Source organism: Colias philodice, chromosome 7 (genome assembly GCF_061535455.1).
Source record: "Colias philodice isolate Cphi_HAF_F1 chromosome 7, ilColPhil1 Martin Lab GWU primary, whole genome shotgun sequence".
Taxonomy (NCBI): Eukaryota; Metazoa; Arthropoda; class Insecta; order Lepidoptera; family Pieridae; genus Colias; species Colias philodice.
Genome location: NC_143092.1, coordinates 3,419,382 through 3,438,522, shown reverse-complemented (window position 1 = coordinate 3,438,522; position 19,141 = coordinate 3,419,382). Strand labels below are relative to the sequence as shown.

The window sequence follows — 19,141 nt, the reverse complement described above, 5'->3', positions numbered from 1 at the left end:
CGTTGACTAAGCTACTCCATTTTTAACAGTCGATACATCATACATGATTTACGTATGCATTTAGTTTCAATTTATAAATACTTACAGCTTCTAAATAGAGATTGAGTAAATCGCACAACAATAATTTAGAGAGTTATAAAAATATAAATTTGAGCAAAGCGGCCATTTTAAAATAAAAACACGTACAGTGTAACGTCTTTTCGATAATATGATTGTGACGGCACGTGTTCACGGAGCTAAATCTAGCTTACATCAGAACTATAAAGTTCTAGTTGTTGCCTCTGACAGCAGTTCAGTATATTGTAATTTCCAACCAATCTCCATTGAATTTCCCTCTGAATGTATGCTTTTTTTACTTTTAGACATTATTGTCTTTGCTCTGGGTCTGGTTAACAAAATTGAAAAGATCGATCCATCTATCATAGACAAAGAGAGCTTAGAGTAGATTCTATATAAAGTATAGTTAGAATACAAATTTTCCGTCCAAACAGTGAATAACTTCGATACCTTTTTCATATTATATATTTAAGCCTCCAATTCGAACTTTGGCTGAACATTTTGCATTTTGTCGTTATTAATATTAACTTTTAAATTATCCGCAGTATATATAAATACATAAATATTGAAGTAGGCTCTGTTATACTGAAAATTAATACATATTTTTGTATTTTACTAAAAGATATCGCATGCCGCTACTGCGCTGACGGCATCATAGAGAATTTTTTTAAAACCAAGCTATAGACATAGCTGTATTGATTAAGAAACTGCGACAAACTCAAGTGCATTCCATTTTAAGAGTGATGTTGCGTAATCTCTATAGTTACTTTATAGGCTATTAGATAATGTATGAACAAAAATTCTACCAAGGATTATAATTAGGGATGTAACGATACCGATACCGATACCGATATATCGGCCGATATATCGGCAAGCCGATATATCGGTATCGCCGATAATAAATCAACCGATACCGATATAAAAAAAAAAAAAAAAAAAAGTTAAAGTCTTTCTTTTCTTTTATGTTTTTGCATTGTATTCATTCATATTGTTTTATTTCGGTTTCTGTTATAGTGTTAAGGAAGAGCGGAACCTCCTGACACAAGCATTTTATTTGCTTACTAGGAGTGTTCCAATCACAAATTTGTTTATGTAAAGGAAAGAAAGAAATAATTTTGATTTTTTTTTAATTTTTAACGTGATAACGTTTTTAAAATCGTTTATGTTTATGAACATGTCACCCGACTGGTGACATGTTCATAAACTTGTGTCACACCAAAACCTCACGAGCGCGATCGCAGGTATAACGAGAGAGAGACGGACCGATCTCCCGTTTCATCTCGAGCGCTGCCACTGCATTATGTTATCACGTAAACATCTCGATCATAAACCTACTTTACAAACAACCAATTTTTAGGGTTCCGTAGCCAAAATGGCAAAAACGGAACCCTTATAGTTTCGTCATGTCCGTCTGTCCGTCTGTCCGTCTGTCCGTCTGTCACAGCCGATTTACTCGGAAACTATAAGTACTACAGTGATGAAATTTGATGGGAATATGTGTTGTATGAACCGCTACAAAAATATGACACTAAATAGTAAAAAAAAGAATTGGGGGTGGGGCCCCCCATACATGTAACTGAGGGATGAAATTTTTTTTTTCGATGTACATACCCGTGTGGGGTATCAATGGAAAGGTCTTTTAAAATGATATAAAGTTTTCTAAAAAACATTTTTCTTAAAGTGAACGGTTTTTGAGATATCAGCTCTCAAAGTCGTAAAAAGTATGTCCCCCCCCCTCTATTTTTATAACTACGGGGTATAAAATTCTAAAAAAAATAGAGGTGATGCATGCTAATTAACTCTTTCAACGATTTTTGGTTTGATCAAAGTATCTCTTATAGTTTTTGAGATAGGTTGATTTAACTGTAATTTATTATATTTGCTGCTACGGAACCCTTTGTGCGCGAGCCCGACTCGCACTTGGCCGGTTTTATTTTGATATCAAATAATTCAAAAATCCGCGCCCAATGAACGATGCGGGAGGCCGCCCGCGCGTGCGCACTTTGTTTTCTGAAAAAACTCTACCAATTATAGTAAACTTTTATGAGGTACTGATTGTATGTGTATTACTTAAAGTTTAACTGACTTCGTAAAATAATAATACTAAAATAAATGGTTTTGTTGTTTTTTGATTTGGCCTTTTTTATTTAAAAGAATACGATTAACAGTTGTCTCTGTTAAATGTTGGTAACTTTTTATGCATAATTCACTATTTATTTTTCTACCAAGCCATCGATATCGGTATCGGTATCGGTATCGCCGATACATTACTACAAATATCGGTATCGGTATCGTATCGGCAAAATCATGTATCGTTACATCCCTAATTATAATCGTATGCGTTTCCCGTTTGCGATCCATTAATTAAAAATGTTCCGCCGACTATATAGGGATTGGAGATGCTTAATGAACTAATTAACATTTAGACTAGACGGTACTAATTATTTTTTTTTTACGAAAAACAATCATTAACATTATTTTACAATCCAAATCCAGTAATGGATAAGTTTTTATCTCGTAATTTAAATCTAAAAGTAGAGTAAAAGATTTAGATTTGTTAAATCTTTTTGGATCGCTTCAATCGCTATCACAATAATTTTCTGAGAAACAACTTATGTTCATAAATTGTATATGAATCCTCTGCCAGCGATGTTCAAGATTTAAGTCAATTAATGGAAAATTACGGCACTTTATAGTTTATAGCGTGCTATACGGGTTACTTGATACTTCCGGTTTATCAACGATCCGACTTTTGTAACTTTTGATTATGACGTTATAATTCTTGATTCCTAATTTATGCAATGTTATAAGTAAATTTGTTAATACAACCACATACAACCCTCAAGGGCAAGACGTGTTTGCTCTTGACAGTTTCTTTTTTCTTTTAATTTATTATGATGCTTAATGCTGACTTCCGCTTCAACGAGCAATACCAAATATATATTATATTTATACACTTATTTGTGAGTAATAAAATTATTTTCCGTGTAATAAACGTTAGATATGCATCTTTAGGATCTGTCGTTAGCGCTTGATCCGGTTCTATTTAAATATCTGCATGAAAGCGGTCGGTGGCATTCAAATTGTTCCTAACTATTAAATTGGCGTAGTTAATCGTCAGATGTTTTCGTTTGTTTTACTGGCTCCTAGACATTGTCGTTTTAGATGTATGTCGTAAACAAATAGAACGAGTCATTGCAGTCAATATCGTTTAAATGACGGTTCACAGCTACGTCACCCGTTTCCTCCCAGCACGTACGTAGCCGTATACGAGTGACGCAATTGGCTTTTTCAATGTCTTATCTACAGTGAGGTATACTGTCAATTGCCGAGAGTTCGTCGCGCTGCGCACACGCGTCGCTCGCAGCGCTTATTTTTGTTCAATTTGTGCCTTCACACACTCACCACTGTCGAGGACGAAGTGACGAATTGCGCGCTTGCAGTGCCAGTGTTCCGAGCTTTGTTTTCACGTTTATCGCCTAATTTGTGCTCTGTTTATTAATGATGTATATGTCTGGATTTCTCATCTTCTCTCCTGAAATACCAGCGAGGTGGGTGCTATAAAAATATTTATAGGTCGCGTATTCATTTCTTGTCAGAGATCCATGATCACTCTGATTTTGAACTATATCAATCTGTATCTTATTGACCCGTTTGCGGCTCTCGGAGGCATTGTTCTTTGACCTAGTACTTGTAATTCCTCGGATTATATTAAAGTGGAATTCATTCCGTAATGCGTATCAGTAAACAATTTCAAGGACTTTATCGCTCTGCGTAATGTTTTTGTCAGGAATATAAACAAACAAACTTAGCAATACCATAGAGTCGCTTTCGTTGATGTAATTTCTATATTAATAGAGATTCGATTTAAACGTCATTCGTCTTGGGAAATAACGCGAGACTACGCAAATGAGTGCTAATGAGTTCATGTTATTGTTACAGAATGACTCCGCAAGAAGAGCGGGAGAGTGCGCGCGGCGCCGAGATCGCGGACGCCTTTGAGGACGACATGTTCGGCCCTCCGCGCACCGAACCGGCTGCGCGCCCCAAGCTCTCCATGATCTCCGCGCGCCTCCGCGCCAACGAGGAGCGCAAGCGGGTCATCGAAATATGCTCCCAGAAACTGGAGAATATCGAGGACCCCGCTCGCGATTTGCGTCGCTCAGTCTGCATCAACAACACCTACTGCCGCTTGAGCGAAGAAGCACGCAGAGAAAAGGAAGCCAGACGTCGCCGCGCGAGAGAAGAATGTGACGATTCGTGGATAGGCAAAAAAGCGCGTCGCGCCGTTGAAGACGAATGCTTAGCCCTCCTCGACGCTATCCCGGAACTGGGAGATGCGAATTTGGGGTGCGCCCAGCTCGCGCGACAGATGCCCCGACAAGACGTCCTCCTACCCCCCGGACTGCTGACAGTGTTGGACTCATGACCGCGCCGTCCGGCGCACCTACACTCTCCGCTGTGATGCCAGTGTCCGAGTGAAGTATGCTCGTGCGAGGTTACGCTCGAGTCGCTGACCGAGATACCGGACGCGTTTTGAACGAGCTCGCCCGTCGAGGCCCTCGCGTTGCGTCTCACGGCGCACCACCTGACCGCTGGACGTCGCGCTAAGGAAACGTTACCCGAACGGATTATCGTCTAGCGAATTCTTATAAGATGAGTACTTATTGTTAGCGCGTTTTTATTATTTAGTGAAAGTTGCTCAGGCGCTGCCGATGGGCGCGGTCCAATTAGTGTTCGACGATCGTTTCGTTAATCAAAGAACTGTGCTGCTATGTGACGTTGAGGTGAAGATGAAATAGTGAAGAATGGATTATTTCGGAGTTTTAGATATAAGCCATAATTAATGTTACATTATTGTACTATAAATAGTTTAATACGTATAGAATATTATAATTATGATTAAGTGATAGTGCAAAACAACTGGGAACGGTTACGCATGATTATGAACTGTACCATTGTTTAGTCCTTGCTTTTAGTATTATTGTGCTGCCTCGAGTGAGATTAAGATAATTTAGGAGGCGTTATGAGTACAAGTTTACAAAGTCAGTAGAAAATGCTTGGAACAAATAGTCGTCCGATAAACTTTGAAAGTAAAAGCTGAGTGCACTGCGCTATGAAGCGTGAGTGAGACGGCACGCATATTAAGAAACACGGTATCTCGCATCGAAGTTACGTATTTGACATGTTCGTAACAAAGGAAAAAATACTTTATATGATATGACGTGAGGTGCTCGTCGCGACCGAAGCGCGTATGTGACCTTACTCGCGTAGATAAGTAAGCCAAACGTTGGGCCAAACCTTGGATCAAATGTTGCATTTTACAAGTCTGATTCATATTAATTTTATTTAAAGTGTTTTGTTTTGCTGTACTTTATTTTATTTGTATATTTTGTTCTTAATGTTACCTTATCCATCTATGCTTGTTACCATATAGTAAAATTGGTTGTTTTCGATCATTGCGTACTTATTGTTTAGTATATTTTTACTGTATTGTGTCATTGTTAATTTATTTTAGGCGAATGATTTAGTTGAAAATGTAACGGTATTGCTAACTGATCGTTGTGCAATAGACTTGTTCGCTCGTTGTGCAATCGGATGAGGAAAGTGAAGTTAGTATTGAAATCTTAATTGTCGCAAAATATATTGGTAGAAGCCCATTTCGCCCCTCTGAATAGTAAATAGGTACCTGTGGGAGGTCGGGAGGAGCCGGGCGTGGGGTGGAGTCGGGCGGACCGTTCCCAGCACTCCTGTGATATTAGCCTAGCCTGTATGTCGTATTTGTGCTAGTACCCCATCCTTTTTTGAATCGTGCTGTGTAAAAACGCTTCAAAAAATTAATTCCTTCAATCGGCAATTTTATACGGTTGGTCCGGTTTATAATATTCGATTGTAGTGCGTTAAGACGTTTTTATCGCGTTGGATATGTAGATTTTTTGTATCGAATTTGTATAATAAGAATGCTTGTACTGTCGCCTCCAGGGTCTGGAATGGACACGAAAGTTGTGAGTTTGGAGGGAAATTATCCATCTGGGCTTAACGTGTACGGAACACGGTGAACGATGAATGCAAAACGTCAATTTAAACTTCCAGAAAGATCCGCTTGTTCAGTAGTTAATTAACATAAAAAAACGGTACCAAATGTAATTTTAAAAATCACAAACGCACATGAAATTTTTGTAAAATACTATTGTAGTTTTAAAGACTAGTTACAGATTGTCAAAATTGTATTGTTATTACATAGTATTATTGTCGTCTTTTCGTTCCTAAGTGCCTTGATTTTTTTATTATGAATAATTATTTTTAATTTATAAACGAAACAAGCATTATGTTAATTACAGGCACAGGTCATTGTCCAAATTGTAATGACTCATATTATATATGAAACAAAGCTATTGCTTTACAAATTTATAAAGAAGTAATGTAAATAAAAATCTTTAATTCTCATCCGTTTTGTTTTTTGACATCCTTTTACAGTTTGCCTCAAAAGCTACTTTTATCGCAGTAAAAGTGTAAAGTACCACATACATTGGTATTTAATTACTGATAATTGAACTTGGCGATAGAGGAAAAGAAACTATGTAAATTTGAAGGTTGCTAATAATCAGGAAAATGCAAATGGCATTGAGATGAAGAAATATTTAAATTTAATACGCGTAAATAAATCTCTTCATATGGAGGAATTAATTAAATATGAATCTATTATACCTTCGAATCTCATGAGAATTATGTCAAATTTAACAAAGCAAGTTAACATAAAATTGGCTTATATAACATTATAAAACATGTTGAAGTAACTAAATAAGTATTTCGAAAAGTGTTTTTTTCATACATTTTAGTAGTCTACAATGGAATACAATGATTTACGAAGAATCGAGTGAGCTAATATTGAGTTCTTCAATGTAATTCTCATTTTGTTAGCTGTAAATTGCCGCTGACTCGTGACTTAGACCTGATAGGTTATTAACAAACAGTCAGACATTACTCATAATAATTGCGAGTTGTGTGAAAATTTGTTCAGAACACAATATTATAATTGTATTTCTTCCTTCGATATTCGTCATGCGGTTTGATTTGTTTAAGATATTAATAAAATGTTAAATGGATTTTTGATAATAAAACTTGCAAAAGAGTTAGAAATGCAATCACTGGCTTAAATGGGGCCGAGCTACGATTTTTAACTTTTAAAGCTTATTCTAACAGACAGCTCTATGTGTTGCCAATTTAAAATTCAAATTGTCACCACGATTGATATTCATGTAAGGAGAAATAATGTTCATGATTCCAACTAGGAGAATTGTAGAGGCCTTGACTTTTTGAGCAACGAATTTTCATTTTTGCATTATAGCAAAAACTTCATTTTTTTTTACATGGGTCATTTTCTATCTTTTCTTTTTTTTAGTGAAATTATTTTTGTTACTTTAAAATAATTATTTTTGTTTCTTAAAACGCATTTCACTTCAATTTACGTAAAAATAACTTTCATAGAAGCTTACTATCGAGCCGAGTTGCTAGCGCCATCTAGTAAAGATTTAGACAAACAGAAATAATAACGATTAAAATAATTTTACTCCTACATTTGCTTTATAAAGATTTCTTAAATTATGTAGTCATTAATATTTCTGAGGTTTATTTATAAATTAACACATTAGTCATCAGTAAACCGAGCTATTATGATAGGTACCTGGTTATTTAATATGAGTAAAAATGTCCAGCGAATATATTATTACAATCTGCAATAAAATTTGCAAGTACGAACCAATCATTTTTTCATGATCTATTTATGTTCCCAAAATTCTAAAGGTAAGCTATATTATGAGATTTGAACTACGTCTAGGTACCTACTTCCCTTTTTAAAAAGTATCAAAATAAAACAGTAAGTACTTAGGTGTAAATTCATAAAAAAAGTAAAAATTTTGAGAAAAAAATATAGATAAGCTGAAAAATTCAAGGCACTTAGCAACCAAATAACGAAACAAAACCTTAAGGATAATGAGTTAAGTGAACATTTTGTAAGTGTTATCGTATTTTATAATTGTATAGCTGCTATTTTATAAATGTTTCCTGTCTTAATTTAAGGAATGTTCATATAATAAATATTGAATGAAATATTTTTTATATTTTTTTTTTTTGGTAATAATGAGGGATAGAGAGACGCCAGTTAATGTTTCTTAAAACTTTTTAATTAGATTGGCAAAGTATATACGGGTTTATAGTTTGATCTCATAACACACTTGCCGTGAAATACGCGACTTGGAATAAATTACCTACTTACCAGCAGGCCGAGATGTCAGAGAATAACGCTAAGGAATAGAAACTGCTATCGCTAATTATTGACATAAGCTTATGAATCAGTTATGATTTTTGCTTAGAAAAATTGTTACAAAAAAACGATGGCTGGCTACTTAGAGGATGTTTAATTGATACAATTTTTGCTGAACTCCATCATACTTAATAATTATTTACTTCAGGCACAATTCAGGTAATAATTCATTGCTTATAAATAATTTTCATCGAATCAATTCAGTACAAAAACTTCTAAATGGATGCAACAAAATATGTTACGCAAATATATAAATTAACACCATGTTACATTTTGATGTACCTACTTATAATGTTTTATACACTACTGAATAGATTTTGAAGAAATCAAAACAACAACAAAAAACTGTATCATAACTTAACAGTCGCTCTTTTCAGTTTCAGTGATATTCTATCAATAATACTAGGAACACTTAAATTGTCATAGACTTTTTTTGTAATAATGTTTCATGTACAAAAAGTATCAACAATGACCCATTTAAAGTAACGCACCATTAATATGCTACCACTTGAAGACAATCTTCTACGAGCAACGAGGGTGCAGCAACCTCCCAAGGGAACCTGACCTAATTCGTGCAAGCCCCGGCTTAGAAAAGATACTCATACTCGTATTATGACAACATTTCCACCTTAAAATCAACATTTATTTGGCAACTATCAAAGCTTGTACCAAAATTAAATACAGAACTTAGAATTTTCTTTCTCAATTAATTTCAAAATATGTGCGACCTACTTTGTGAAACTCCTTAAGACCTCAAAGGCTCAGGTACATTATGATAAGAGCGTGTTTCCTTTAAAGCGAAAGGCAAGCAGATTCTTTATCGGCTAAGCATACAGAGTATTCTGTGTATAATATGGAATGAAGCTGTTACCCAATTTGAGTAATTTGAGTATATAATTAGATACAGCCCACGAAGTTGATCGCGTGAAGTTTGTTAACTTGATTTTCTCTTGGAACCTTTCAGATAGCATAATATGTATATTTAATGCGTCCTTCTTAGGCTTCTTGAAGGTAAGCTATTTCACCAAATTTCATCAGTGTTCACTGGCTTCGCAGTTAGGCATAAAATCGTTGACACAATGAATATACCCTTACCTCAATGATTATCATCTGACTGTTCACATTACTTCCAAACGAAATGGATTTAGAATATATATTTTGTCATCTTGCCATAAAAAGTATTCTCTCTATATATTTATTATAAAATACCAATTTAACTCTATAAAAACCTCAGGTATATTATTAATTTAATTATAATACAAAGAGTGTAAGTATTATGTTTTTCAAATATCCCACTGAAAAGACTGACATTAAATAAAAACTTGTAATAATGACAGATTTCACTTTGGAGAGGGACATAGATCCTATGGTCCTTTAATCTTTATATATTTATGCTTAAAACGATGTCTACTAGAAAAACTGAAAAAAAAATGTTACTGAATAATAATTATTGATCTTGATTAGATTTTAAAGGATAGAAATCTGAATGTGAAACAGCATGCAATCCCACTAGTAGAACCTATGCATTAAATAATATTATATAATATACCTAATATTAATGCACGTCATGAGGAAACACGACAGCTAATCTATCAATACAAATTTAACAATTAATTCCCCGAAATAATGTCATCAACACGATTCCAAATTGAAGATTAAAACCATCCAAGATTAAAACGGAATTTCCGAAAACTATGTTCTTTGTATAGAACTTCTGTTTTGCTGTATTCTTATTATAATAAGATTATTAAATCTAAGGGGATGTTTTTTCAAGTATAAAATAATGATTTATCTTCGATTATACTAATTGTGATGATTGTGCTTTGTAGGTTAATTAAAATTACCTTATGCCTTCTTTCTTACAGTGTAAAATCTATCTCCTAAGTTAAGTCTAATGTGAAGACTTTAGGAAATAAAGGCTAGCTCTATATAGCAAAGATAACTCAACTTGTAAGTTGAGAAAATCAATAAGTAAAATAGGTATGAAATGCATCCGCTCCATAAGGGGATGGAACTATTCAATGTCCACTAAAAACAATAATAGGAAGATATATCAAACTTGTTTTCTATCAATTTAACTTCAATCGTTGTCCAACCAACCGACACAGTGTCGCTATATAAAGCGCTTGTTTCAACGTCTCTTGAATAAACTAACAAAAAGATAAAACGCGTCAAAAGTGTATTTAGTTCTACGCTTGTTCTACGTGTATCAATCTTGTTCCAATCAGATTAGAATCACTTATTTTAATTACCATAACCCGTAGCAATAAGTTAAATATGTTATGCGATTCGGAAAATCAATTTACATCGCAAACCATTAATTCACGGATCGCTCAATACTTACCGTCGACCATTATAAGTTGGTCTGTCACGGCTGAAGCCTGGTGTTACTCGTCATTGTGGAATGAATCCTGAATGGCGTATAAGGGGTCATGATTGAGTGGTGTTTAATAAAAGTAACCCTCGCGATAAATACAATGCTTTGCCAAGGGCTAGGGCTATGCCCTTATGTTGACTAAGATGCGGGGACGGGAAGGGAATAGTGGTTGCAGTCGCTCAGATATAAGTATAGTCTGTCTGTTTAAAAATAATAGCCGGTGAAACGTGCTACGTCAAATATTTCAATTTGACGTAAAACAATTCTTAAACCTTAAGTGCAGCATTTATAATGAGAACTACCTACATAACAATCAAGTAATTTATTTGAGATTACGAACGTAAGGTCATAAAAACACATTTTATCACGAATATATTTTAAATAGTGGGGATGGAACCCACACTTTCTAAAACAATAGCGTCAACCCACTGCGCCAAAACTGATTACAAAATACATAACCATCATACACAAGTACACATACGTTCTGTATAGTATTCTTTTCAACTTATTGATAATTTTCTAATGTTAAAACTACATTTCTAAAATTTTTATTTTCTGTTATTCTGATAATTTATTTAAATACATATAATTTTACAATTTAGGGATCGACACCAAGGTAAGCAAGGTAAGTCTACCTATTGTTTTAAATATTCAATAGTAACAATAACGTTATTTACTTTATATTCCAAAATTGGCCCTACAGCTGTTATAAATAACTGAATAAACTGAGCAATAGGTACAGCTTTTTGTATGTATAACGACTCTCTCTTTACCGATTTTATATCTCAAATTATCTTTGTATTTATCACAATTACTTCTGTTTCTAATTTGCCTTATTTCATCAAAACGTAAGAAACCACATCAAGGCTAATTGCAATTTTAAAACATCTAAAGGATTTAACACATACAAATTATATGATTATAAGTCTCATTAAGATAGAACGGGTTTTATAGGATAAACTTACTGTCGACCTTGGTGAAGGACATCTGAAAGGTATCAGACTATATACAGAAACAACCGAATTGCATTCAACATTGATTGTATCATATGTATTAAAGACTCAGTAAGAACGCAAAAAATGGTTTCTATTGGAACAAAGGTATCGGATTCTCGGCTTAAAAAATCATTGTTATATGGTATCGTGAACTCAGTCTTATTTCCTCCTACGTTACAAAGACTATACTACTGATTTTAATAATATTTGTTGCCCTTTTTAACACAAAAATATACAAACATTTGGTTGTGGAGAGTATTGACACAAAGTTAAAATTCAGACTTTTATGGGAAACAGGCACTTAGTGAAATATTAACCTATAATAACTATAACCTAAGCATCAGTCGTTGGGACATCTGTCCATCTTAGATTTATGACACAATACAAACATAAAAAACTACTTAAAATATTTAATACTTAACCATATTTTTCATCTAGTTGACCTCCTTTATCCTGTTGTGCTGTCGAAGCAAATAAAAAATAAGGAAAAAATTTGGAAATTATTTATACTTAAATGTGTTTTTTTTCTTTTCTAAACAACATTCACATTATATACTTCCAACCCAGGCAAATATAATAGGTAATTATTATTTTTATCCGTAAATTGTTTGCAATTAAATTTAAGTAAATTATTTTCTTCTGAATAATTTACGTAAATTAATCGAAATCTACATTATTTTAATTTAAATAATTTTCCCAGGCAACATTCGCCTCTATATACTTTTTGGCCCCTGAGTTTAATGAATGAAGTTCAATTATTATTAGCTATTTTAATTAATAAGAAATTTTAAGTTTTACTTTTTTGTCGCTTGAATACTGACATTATTGAATACATACGTAATGAAAATGCCTAGAATAAGTTGCTTCAGTCCAACTTATAATTGTTGTGCAACAATCTTAGAGCATTATTTAATGCTCTAAGGCAACAAACAATAAATTAGAAAATGCTCGAGATTAATTTTGACTTAAAACTAATATAACAGTTACCTTAATTAATTGTCCCTGAAATTCATCGAAACCCGTCCAGCTCTTAATGAACCAAGTGTTTTACCATCCCCTCAGGCTTCTACAAATTACGACTTTTCAAAATCATTAAGTATTGTCTACGAAAAAACAAAAAAATAATACACGCATTTATTATAATAAACTAATGTTAATCACTGAATTATAAATGTGAATTGAGACAGAATCGATAATAACAAAAAAAACCCTCGATCGTACAAAAAATACTTACAAAATAAGATTTTTAGCACGATTCAAGGTCCGAGCTTAAAGCCAATAATATACATAAACATATACACGTCAACATGAAAGTAAAATGTAGGCGTAGTTACGAAAAGCTGTTTCGTTTCTAGAAATATATAATCAGGTCAAGCCTTTTAATTTCAGTTGCAGTAATTTGGCTACCTGAATTTGTCATTAAAATATTTTAGAAGTTCACAAGTTCGTCTCTCTCGAGCTATCGCTAGTTTGCCTTTGAATTAGTAAAGGGAAGTACACAATTGTTATAATTACAATAGTATCACAGATAATATAAGACTATACTAAATAGTACATATTATTATGTGTTCTATGTAGCTTCATACAAACGTAAAAGACATTCAGACGAATTTTTGAATGAAAATTTTAAATGGTAATTGACTTCGTTATTGTAAAATCGAAACAATGTAGTCTCATAATTTGTTTTATACCTGTGTCGCTATATTTGTTAAATGGATCTTCTTGGTTTTGGTTTATAACTTAGTATGGACGTTACACTTTCTGGGTTCGATTCCTAGTGAACAAAATGTCCCAGTAAGTAAAGACAGATCAGAAAATACAAACAAAATAGATAGAGGTAAAATATATCGGTCATAAAGCCACGTAAGGGATGTGTAAAGGATTTTAGTTTCCACTGCATTTTCTGTAGGTATATTTCAATAAAATAGCAAATTCAAGAATAATCTTTAAACTACGATAAACTATCAATACTTTGATATCTAATTAATTTGCATCTTATAGTCGTAATCTCTACATTTTATTATCGTTATTTTCATCGATTTTAGAATTATAACGTTAATTATAATTATGAATACAAAACCTTAATTAAATTCTATAAGATTGTGGTATAAGCCTGAAATGAGACTTTAAATTATCGTAAAATAAATTCAGAGATATTTTCAATTTCCACTTAACAAGCTATCTTCGCCGCCTTAATTCGATTTTATACTCAGTCATTCCGATAAGGGGTTCGTTCCAGTAAATACGTATAAATAGTATAAACATAGGTTATTCAAAAGGTTTTAATCAACTCATTTATTAAAACAAAGTAAGTATGCATAAATTGTTGAAGTACTGTCTAGGCTATAAGTATAAAATAAGTAGATATTATGTTTTGAATAAAATGGACACTAAATTTTCCCATCACTATCACTACATACTTACATAGTATAATACAAAGTCGTTTTCTCTGTCCCTATGTCCCTATATTATATCCTTAAATCTTTAAAACTACGCAATGGATTTTGATGCGTTTTTTTTAATTGATAGAGTGATTCAAGAGGAAGGTTTTAGTATATAATTTATTAGGTTTTAGACAAAGCGGGCGAAGCCGCATGCAGTAAGCTAGTTAATTAATACATAAAATAAAGAATTTTTCACTATTTTATACAATGAGGTGTAAGTAATCTAACTGGCGGTAGGAAAAGGTAGAGCAATCATTTGTATAGTAAAAAATACCAATAGTGTTTGTTAGTGTGATCTTTTCACATAATCTGCGTGGTATTATTATTAATAAATAATTAATTATTAATGTGAGGATAAATCTGATACACAGTATGGAGATTCATTTCATATGTGGCCTTAGGCAATAGATTTAAGCCTAATACGTATTCTTATATATAAAAATGAATCGCAAAATGTGTTGGTAAGCGCATAACTCGAGAACGGCTGAACCGATTTCGATAATTCTTTTTTTATTATATTCCTTGAAGTACGAGGATGGTTCTTATGTAGAGAAAACGTAAACATGTACCACGGGTGAAGCCGGGGCGGACTGCTAGTACCAAATAAATCCGCCTTCGACCTTACTCAGTACAGTACTTTTCTTTAAATACTGAATAATTATAGCCTAGACTAATTATAATATGTTCAAAGATTTTATTTACGCATATTTAACAATAATTTGTAAATTGCGTGTTGAATCCATTAAAAAGTGTTTTATTTCGAGGCCTTTTGCTTATAATAATTATATGAGACGCTATGATATTTAAGTACTTAGTTTGTAGATTGTATTAAATCATCAAGATTATAATTTAAACAAATAATCTAGGGAAAAAGTAAATTAATGAATATTAAAAAGTAAAATAAATCATTTCAAAATATTAATTTTAATTATTTATATATTAATTGAAATTAATGCTACTTACCGATGAAAACTATGAATTCAAATATGTACTTAGATACGTAAAGTAGTTTTAAATTTTATTCGCGATTCTCTATAAAATGGACAAAATACGTTAAATCGTTTATTCATCAATCTTTTTGAGAAGGATCCATATACAATTATAAATAATATTTTATCAAGTTTACACTGTAAAACCTAATAATTAAATTATTCCTGTTTCCTTTATTCGCGATTTCTCAATTAAATATCTGATTATGTTATCCTCACGAAAATTTATGGTTCAAATTTATTAAGAAGATTCAACGTACATTTTTGGTACAGTTATTATGGGTATTTTCTTTTCCAAATTAAAACCAATTTGATCGAGACAAGTTTGAAATGCGATTCTATGATTTAAAATTTATTAATTAATAATAAACAAAAAAACTAAAAACTCGCTTAATCTCATGGAATCATTGTATTGTTACCGATTCTTGATAAGTGTACAAAGTTTGAATTAAATCTGTCCGCTAAAAATGGGTCAAAACCGAGTCTAAAGGAGTCAGTTACATATAAACATACAGGTGAAGCTAATAAAAAGCGGGTTGAGTAGAAACTAGATAAGTTTTAAATAGATAAAATAGTAGTATTAAAAAAAATAAGAATACAAAATTTCGTAAAATATATAATATAACTAATTATAATTTTAACTTTGAAGAAGATGCAAATAATAACCACTGTTTTATCTTTGTTCAGGAAAGTACGATTTTCCTGGATATGACTTATGCAGTCTTACCGCTTACGTAACTTGGCGTTAATAAAATCGTAGCTTTTATTTAACAAGTTTTATCTATTTGTCTTGGCTCTTTATACAGACCCTTTAAGTGTAAATAAATCATAATATTTTGTCATCAGTTTTTCTAGGATTTAAATATATATATATATATATATATATATATATATATATATATATATATATATATATATATATATATATATATATATATATAATTACCGGCACCTAGAAACATAGCTTGTACATTTATAATGTCTATATTAATAATATTTGTTTGTTACATGTTTGTAACTAATAATTATGTTGTTAATGTAATAATGTTGTTTTTTTTAATAATAGGTGGACAAGATTAAAAAATGTTTGGTGGAAATAAGAAATATATACTTATCTATCCATTTAAACAAGTAAGAATATTTCAGTAACTATTGCTCTACATTTTTAACCCATCGTTTTGAACACATTTAGAGTATATCTATGTATCTAATACTAAATACCAAACAAATGTTTAAACATTATCACAGATTCAATAATTCGACATTTACGATACTGAGTTACATGCAATATGTAAAATTGTGAGCTCAATCAGCGATTTACATAGAAAATATCATAATGTGTAACAAATTGCCGCAAACTCGATTTAAGCCGCAATATTATAATTGCAACTGGTTTTGCCGTCGGCGGCTGGCTCAAATATTTGTTACATACATTTTTGATCTTTATTAAAATGGATCTATTACTAACATTGCGACTTTGTTGTAGTACGATGAATATTAGTTACAATTCTTCTCTGTTTCTGTTAATTGGTTTAAGTAATAATTTCGAAAAAAAGGAGAAATATTTTATGAATAAAATGTTCATCATTGAAATTTTAAAGGAATCATCATTGAAAATATATAGTCGTGAAAAATAATAAGAAACTATCGGAATAATAAACATATCATGTTTTTCGTTCATAAATAGTAAATGTACAAATATACAAACATGTTCACAAACTTTCACATTTATAATATTAGGATTATATAACATTTTACCTACGCGGTCGAAAACCCACAAGTCGTTCTTTTTACTAAACTCTATACGCCAAGATTTCTTACGTTTCTCTATATAATCTCTATCACAGAACATATAAAACTTTTATGTGTTCTGTGATCTCTATACTTTCTTCTTTACATAAATATCGAACTTGGGACTAGGATGTAAACCTAAGTCTAATGAAGGAGGAAGATGTGTAAATTCATGTGTCTTGAGTTGACTCTACCAAAGTAATAAATAAGACTTGCACATACATATTATAATCATTCATATAATATAATTTTAAACCTATGAAATGAAACGGCACTATTTCTTTTTGATAGGTACTTTGTGAATTTATTGAAATAATGTTTATTTTCAAAGTAATGAAATTAATTAGGGCGGTAATCTATGTGGCACTAAGTACATTATTGGAGTCCATTTGACTTAACTTCTATATGACCATATTATAATTATAACTAACTTAGTTATAACACTTTTATAACAAAACTATTATTTTAACATAGCTTTGGTCTAACTACTATTTACGTATTATATAATAATAATGCGTATTTACATTCAAATATTGACGCGCATTAGAACTTCATGAGTCGTGACGTCACAAAAAGGTTTTTACTCAAGGCAAGTGCGTATAGCGCGATTCGTATCAAGAAGATACTTCAGAACCTTGACTTTTGATCATGTTAATGTTTTAATTGACTAATTTTGTATTTAACAGTTTTATATCAATACTTCCTTACCGATATTTTTTCACTATTGGCGCAATGCGACTTAGCGGAACTTATAGACGCTACTAGTTTTAAATGGCTGTGTTTATACATAACTATTTAAATACAGTAGAATATAAATGTATAAGAAAATAAGTACTGGTATTTACATTAGTTTAAAAGTAAATTAATAAATAAAAATATGGCCTTTAAATACGTTTAACGCTCTATGTACTTTTAAATATGGTGTAAGATATTAACTTCATTTAAGTTACATTATATAATAGCGTATATTTGCTTCCGTAATAGGTAATAGTTTATATTATAGTCTAACATAGACTATGTATAATCTGTCCCTGTGTTCATTTAGAGCCATTCTACCCTTTTGACTTGATTGGGTGAGAAACATTTACCAATACAAACAAAGGCTTGATTTTAAATAGTGCCTACCTACAATCTATATGTTGATTATTCAGAGTTTTATTTATGTATAAGAAAGCCTTAATTATAGAATAACACATATGGAATGTATTGTTAGGAGGCATTTGTTTAACTATCAATTGAATTTAAGCGAAAAACTGACTAATAAGTTTAAAGATTTTACACTTTAGTGCATATTAATAGTGTCCGACCGAAACTGGTTTCCAGGCCGAAACCGAAACCGAAACCGAATGTTCGGCCGTGGCTTCAGTTTCGGCCGAAACCGAAACCGAAACCGAAACTCACGTGGTCTGGTATGAAATTTCTAAAAATACTGATTTTTGGTGCATTTTACCTATTATTTTGCCTTAATTAGGGCATGAAATGAAAACACAGTATATTAAATTTGTTGTAATCATTTATTTAATATAAAATAAAAAAATAATATTTTTAAATTAATATTAATAATAACAATTTTAATTTTTATTATTTTTTAAAATTAGTCATCAGTCATCAAATTAGTTCTCAGTAAAATCGGTCATCTAAATCAAATCAGTAATTGTTACTGTTACTTTAAATACTAAGTTTTGATACTTTGAGATCTTTCTCTTTATTAAATAGTCTTTAATACTTTGGATTGGTATTTGTACTTAGAAGAATAATGAGTCTCTTTTAGGTACCTCTTATATAAAAATAATAATTATTAATTACTATTACACCCAGTTCCAATCTCATAGATAATCAAAAATTGTTTCCACCAGCGTGGGTCAACCAACGCTTTGACAGCGTCCGTCAAAGCGTTGCCGAGGAAAACGAAGTTAGGCGAGCGCAAGGCGAGCGTGAACGTGTGTGAACTAACACCTTGGCCACGGACACCGGCGGCGCGACCGACGGCGCGACGGGCGGCGCGGCAATTCGCGCGGCGCGGTAAGCATGCCACGGGCAGTTGCGTTCGCCGCCGCGACCAGTGTAGACGAGGAGACGAGATGGCTTTATCAAAGTTAGCTCGACGTTGTTTGGAGTAGCAGCTTTTTTGCTCAAGATTTAATGTTTGGAAGATATAGTGGAGT

The 19,141-nt window shown here is 32.2% G+C and overlaps 1 protein-coding gene across 4 annotated transcripts in view; it reads left to right on the top strand.

Moving 5' to 3' along the window:
• Window positions 1-19,141, top strand: part of LOC149486965 (uncharacterized) — a 216,898-nt gene that overhangs the window by 55,481 nt on the left and 142,276 nt on the right. For 2 of the 4 annotated variants that reach the window (XM_089697069.1, XM_089697068.1), the window contains exon 2: window positions 4,000-6,504. In XM_089697069.1, coding sequence (XP_089553195.1) covers window positions 4,001-4,486 — 486 coding nt within the window. In that variant the 5' untranslated portion in view covers window position 4,000 and the 3' untranslated portion in view covers window positions 4,487-6,504. Of the gene's footprint in view, window positions 1-3,367; window positions 3,609-3,999; window positions 6,505-19,141 lie in introns of those variants that run through there. The other 2 variants (XR_016315823.1, XM_089697067.1) reach the window with 2 other exon arrangements.